The 6,000-nt window shown below is 66.2% G+C and overlaps 1 protein-coding gene across 4 annotated transcripts in view; it reads right to left on the bottom strand.

Annotated features, from left to right (window-relative positions):
* AGAP3 (ArfGAP with GTPase domain, ankyrin repeat and PH domain 3) overlaps positions 1–6,000 on the bottom strand; it is a 238,193-nt gene that overhangs the window by 78,536 nt on the left and 153,657 nt on the right. For all 4 annotated transcript variants that reach the window (XM_043541881.1, XM_037891515.2, XM_037891514.2 and 1 more), the window contains exon 10: positions 2,631–2,735. In XM_043541881.1, the coding sequence (XP_043397816.1) occupies positions 2,631–2,735 (105 nt within the window). The remainder of the gene's footprint in view (positions 1–2,630; positions 2,736–6,000) is intronic.

The raw sequence follows: 6,000 nt of genomic DNA, 5'->3' as shown, positions 1-6,000 counted from the left end.
AAGGGACCTCAGGAGGTCATCTAGTCCAACCCCCTGCTCAAAGCAGGACCAATCCCCAACTCAATCATCCCAGCCATACTGTGCTGCCCAGTGCAGCAGTCTGGGAGCTGACCTTGTCTGTGAAGACAGAGGCAAAAAAAGCATTGAGTACATTAGCTTCTTCCACATCCTCTGTCACTAGGTTGCCTCCCTCATTCAGTAAGGGGCCCACAATTGCCCTGACCTTTTTCTTGTTGCTAACATACCTGTAGAAACCCTTCTTGTTACTCTTAACATCTCTTGCTAGCTGCACCTCCAGGTATGATTTGGCCTTCCTGATTACACCCCTGCATGCTCGAGCAATATTGCTATACTCCTCCCTGGTCATCCCACCAAGTTTCCACTTCTTGTAAGCTTCTTTCTTGCGTTTAAGATCAGCAAGGATTTCACTGTTAAGCCAAGCTGGTCGCCTGCCATATTTACTATTCTTTCTACACATCCCGATGGTTTGTCCCTGTAACCTCAAGAAGGATTCTTTAAAATACAGCCAGCTCTCCTGGACTCCTTTCCCCCTCATGTTATTCTCCCAGGGGATCCTCCCCATCAGCTCCCTGAGGGAGTCCAAGTCTGCTTTTCTGAAGTCCAGGGTCCGTATTTTGCTGCTCTCCTTTCTTCGTGTGCCTGCTGGACCCATGCTGCTGCAATCCTTCCTTTGGGATACGGCCCTCGCTAGCCAGCCAGGCTGCTCCAGTGTCACGCTCGCCTCAGGGCGACCCTCGAGGACACACGGGAACGCCTGCGGGCGCACTCCTTGGATGTGGCTACATGCTCCCTGCACGGCAGCGGCTCCTGCTGGGCTCTGGAGGGCAGTGCACAAGTGGTGAGGACAGCCTGTGAGCGCCCCGCAGGGCTCCCTTCCCCTCCCTGTGTCGTGGGACTCCAGCTGGCCCCTGAGCAGAGTTCCCGGGGCAGGCGGCAGGCCATCCGCAAGGGGCATTCGGCCATCCAGGCCTGCTCACAGCCCACCAACACTTGAGTCTGCCAGCCTTCCAGAAGCAACACAACGTGGAGGTGCCCAGTGGGGGTCTTGGCCCCCCGGGGAGATGGTGTCTGGGTGGGGAGGAGACAGACACCCTTTGCCCTGCAGGGAGTTAGTGGGGGCGGGGGGCGGGAGAGCTGCCAGCATGGCGCATGCCAGGCAGTCCTTATTACTCCTCATTTTACTTCCCTGTTCAGCGCGTCCGTGGAAAGTCACATAGAGGAGGTGACACCTTCGGCATGTACTTTCCTAGGTGTCCAGCAGCACCGGGCGAAGGGCGCAGGGTGCCAGCGCTGGGCAGTCCCGTAATGTCACATGATGACGCTGAGGGTAAGAGGCAATGGGGAAGGGGAGGGACATCCCAACGAGCTCCTCCACCCTCAGCAGTGGGAGCCAACTGAGGTCACAAGGGCTGGCTCTGACCCCAGTGTGGTACACACGCACACACGGGGCACATGCACACGTGGGCAGACGGGCACACACACATACACCCTCTCTCTAGCCAATGGCAGCTCCCTCCCAGTCTCCAGGGTCCAAGGCTATGGAAGAGAGAGAATGCAGCAGGGAGTCGGAGGAGTGGAGCCTGGGGCAGAGAACCCGGGGGCTGGAGGAGGAGTCGGATGGCACAGCAGTGCTAGGAGGAGGAGAACGGGTTTTACAGCCCCACGGCTTAAGGCAATGGGATGAGAGGTGGCACTCCGAGGTGAACTGACTGCAGGAGAGGGCATAGAGAGCCGGACGGGGGCACACGGGGTTCCAGGAGTTGAGGAGCAGAGTGATGAAGATCTGGGCATTAGAACACTTGGGGTCCGAGGGATTCAGGGCTCTGAGCATGGAGCAGCTCACCCCTCAAGCCCCGGGGCACGATGGCACCCCTTTGGGCTAGCTCAGGGCCCCACTGCTCACTGGCTGCCCTGTGCCCCCCATGAAGTGATCCCTGCTGTCCAGAGGGCATCGCGGTCTGCAGGGCCACAGGTGTGTCTGTGGCCATGGTTCACTGTCTTAGCAGCAAACTGTGCTCAAGAGGGAACGGGAGAGAAGCCATTAGCCCCGCAGTGGGGAGGCGACAGAGATGGATGGAAGAGGCAGCTGTGAGCCAGCCGCAAAGAGGATTGTAGATGCATCGAGTGACAGCTCAGCTCGGCAGGCTCTGCACGGCACCTCCTCTGTGTTACCCAATACCTAACAGCCAGGAACATGTTCAACACCCAGACGGGGCCATCAGCCCTGGCCGCAAGGAGCTTTCGCCTTTTCCCTCCTGCCAGGGGCCCTGCCTGACTGGGGACTGGCCAGGGAAGCAGGAAAAGAAAGGGCCATGTTTACTTAACATGCTTGTCCCTGCTGACCCCTCCCCTCAGCCAGAGGCCCCAAGCTGCCGAGCTCGGTGGGGCGAGAGGTGCTGCCCAGGCCAGGGTGGGACCAGAGTGCCTGCCTGGGCTGCCATTCCTTGGAGAGGCTGGAGTCCTGGGTCTACCCAGGCTGCGGCACTCCCCACCCCTCCGGGTGCTTTGGGGGGGCACGATACCCCCCGAGGGACCTGCTGGAGCAGCAGAGCAGAGACCTCCTCTGTGCCTCCCCCCGGCCCTGCAGGGCCTGCCCGGGGGTCACTCACATGCAGGCTGGGGTGGTAGGTGAGGACTCCGTTATCGCACAGCGTCACATACTTCTTCTTCCACTCCTTGTTGAGGGACTTGCCACTGCGCTTCAGGAGAATGCCCTGCAGGAGAGGAGTCGAGACCCTCAAACCCTGGGCTGGCGCCGCCCCCCCACCTCTACCGCCCCGGGAGCGCCCCGCGTGGGACCCCGGACACGGCTGCTGCCCCACCCCTACCGCCCTGGGAGCGCCCCGCATGGGACCCGTCCCTGGCACCGCCCCACCCCTACCGCCCCGGGAGCGCCCCGCGTGGGACCCCGGACACGGCTGCTGCCCCACCCCTACCGCCCTGGGAGCGCCCCGCAGGGGACCCGTCCCTGGCACTGCCCCACCCCTACCGCCCCGGGAGCGCCCCGCGTGGGACCCGTCCCTGGCACCGCCCCACCCCTACCGCCCCGGGAGCGCCCTGCGTGGGACCCCGGACACGGCTGCTGCCCCACCCCTACCGCCCTGGGAGCGCCCCACAGGGGACCCGTCCCTGGCACTGCCCCACCCCTACCGCCCCGGGAGCGCCCCGCGTGGGACCCGTCCCTGGCACCGCCCCACCCCTACCGCCCCGGGAGCGCCCCGCGTGGGACCCCGGACACGGCTGCTGCCCCACCCCTACCACCCTGGGAGCGCCCCGCATGGGACCCGTCCCTGGAACTGCCCCACCCCTACCGCCCCGGGAGCGCCCCGCGTGGGACCCGTCCCTGGCACCGCCCCACCCCTACCGCCCCGGGAGCGCCCCGCGTGGGACCCCGGACACGGCTGCTGCCCCACCCCTACCGCCCTGGGAGCGCCCCGCAGGGGACCCGTCCCTGGCACTGCCCCACCCCTACCGCCCCGGGAGCGCCCCGCGTGGGACCCGTCCCTGGCACCGCCCCACCCCTACCGCCCCGGGAGCGCCCTGCGTGGGACCCCGGACACGGCTGCTGCCCCACCCCTACCACCCCGGGAGCGCCCCTCGTGGGATGCTGGCCCTGAGTGAGGTAGGGAGACCTGGACTCCACAGAGAGAAGTCTGGAACGGGCTTCCCAAGTTTCACTGGGCCATTTGCGAGAGAGGCACCCCCAATCCGACACAAGAGGAGGGGTGTGTCCCCCGATGCCCCTCCCCCAATCTGCCATGGGGAGTGGGGTGTCCCCCCCCGATGCACCTCCTCCAGCCCCCCAGGGGGAGTGGGGTGTCCCCCCCCCGATGCACCTCCTCCAGCCCCCCAGAGTCACAGGCTGCAGGGTGGGGGTGAAGCACAGGGGATCTCCCTTTCAGGATCATGGGCTGGAGTGGGACTCCTAGACCTGCCCCCGTAGGGCCCAGAAATCGGCTGCTCTCACTGCCGCAGAGGTCTGGCTCTGTTGGCACGGTAGCAAGGGGGGACGGGGGGCCCAAGCCAGCAGCAGCAACTGGCTCAGCCACTCCCCCCGCCCGTCCCCACTGCCCTGTTGGAGGGGAGGGCGAGAGGCAGCGAACTCTGGGGAGGCCTGGGCCCAGCTCAGCAGAGGCAGGACATCCCCCCGTTAGTTAGTTAGCTAGCAAGCAAACTGGGGCTCCCAAAGTGACAGAGGTGCCGGAAGCGAGGAGCCGCCGGGCCTGCTCAGAGGTGGCTGCTGCTCCCTGGCAGGATTCGCCCTCACGCCCAGCGCCTCCCGCCCCGGGCCTGCCACAGCCTGCACTGGAGCCAGGCGCAGACGCTCAACCGAACGTCTGGTTGGAGAGAGACGCCCTCCAGCGTCCACATGCCACCCGCCCAGCCGACGAGGCCCAGGCCTCCCCCAACATCTAGCCCGGCTGGCGCCGTCCACAGCCCCCCAGTGCCTCCCTCACCCAGTACCACCTACGGCCCCCCTTAACGCCTCCCCCACCCACAGCGACACCCCAAACGCCTCCCCCACCCAGTACCACCTACGGCTCCCCTTAACGCCTCCCCCACCCACAGCGACACCCCAAACGCCTCCTCCGCCCAGTGCCGCCCACAGCCCCCCCCAACGCCTCCCCCACCCACAGCGACACCCCAAACACCTCCTCCGCCCAGTGCCACCTATGGCCCCCCCAAACGCCTCCCCCACCCACAGCGACACCCCAAACGCCTCCTCCGCCCAGTGCCGCCCACAGCCCCCCCTTAATGCCTCCCCCACCCACAGCGACACCCCAAACGCCTCCTCCGCCCCGGGCCGCCCACAGCCCCCCCCAAACAGCTCCCCCACCCACAGCGACACCCCAAACGCCTCCTCCGCCCAGAGCCGCCCACAGCCTCCCCCAAACCCTTTCCCCGCCTATGGCCAACACCCCAAACGCCTCCCCCACCCGGCACCACTCACGGGCCCCTTTAACTCCTCGCCCGCCCATGGCGACCCCCCAAACACCTCCACTGGCCGGCGCTACCCACAGCCCTGCCCCCCAACGCCTCCCCAACCCCAATGCCTCCTCTGCCCAGCGCCACCCACAGCCGCCCCCAACGCCTCCCCGGTGCCGCCCACAGCCCCCCCAAACGCCTCCCTGAGCTGGCACCACCCAGAGCCCCCCCAAATGCCTCCCCTGCCCACGGCGACAACCCAAATGCCTCCTTTGCCCAGCGCCACCCACAGCCTCCCCCAAATCCCTTCCCCCACCCACGGCCACCCCTGAAACGCCTCCCCTGGTGCGGCTCACGGACCCTCCCCAACACCTCCACTGGCCGGTGCCACCCACAGTCCCCCCGGCACTACCCCCAGGCCCCTCAAATGCCTCCCCCGCTCCCCCAAACACCTCTCCCGCCCGACTCTGCCCACAGCCCCCACCCCCAAATGCCTCCCCTGGACAATGCTGTTCACAATCCCCCCCTCCCCCCCCCCCCACACAAACACCTCTCCACAGAAGCACAACCTCCACCCCCAGGAACACAACACACTCCGGCAGCTCTCCGCAGCCCCCTCAGGCCTTCTCACGCCCACCCCCCAGCCCCAGCCATGCTACCCAGCAGCTCCTGAGTCGGGAGGCAAGCCCCCAGGGGTGCCAGGTCGGGGCGGGGGAGGGAAAGAGTGGTGGGTCCAGCTGCATGCAACCCGCAGTGCCAAGCAGCCTGCGGCACACAGCGAAGACACACAATGAGCTCCCAGGGCTGCCTCTCGCCTGCCATCGGCTGGGCCCAGGAGGCTGGCAGAGGGCCTGGGGCAGACACTGGAGCAAGGGGCAGCAGGGACTCCTGTCCCCAGGGTAGAAGCCGGATAGCAGGGCGCAGCCTATGGTGCCTCTTGAGCTGTCTGGCTCCATTTCCATCCCCCCGAGCAGCTGCTCAGCCCGGCTCTGTCTGGACCAGGCAGCGAGTTTCCCCTGGCTGCCTGCGGGGTCCCATGAATGGATGGGCTGC

Source organism: Chelonia mydas, chromosome 2 (genome assembly GCF_015237465.2).
Source record: "Chelonia mydas isolate rCheMyd1 chromosome 2, rCheMyd1.pri.v2, whole genome shotgun sequence".
NCBI classification, from domain to species: Eukaryota; Metazoa; Chordata; order Testudines; family Cheloniidae; genus Chelonia; species Chelonia mydas.
This window is presented reverse-complemented; position numbering and strand designations above follow the sequence as displayed.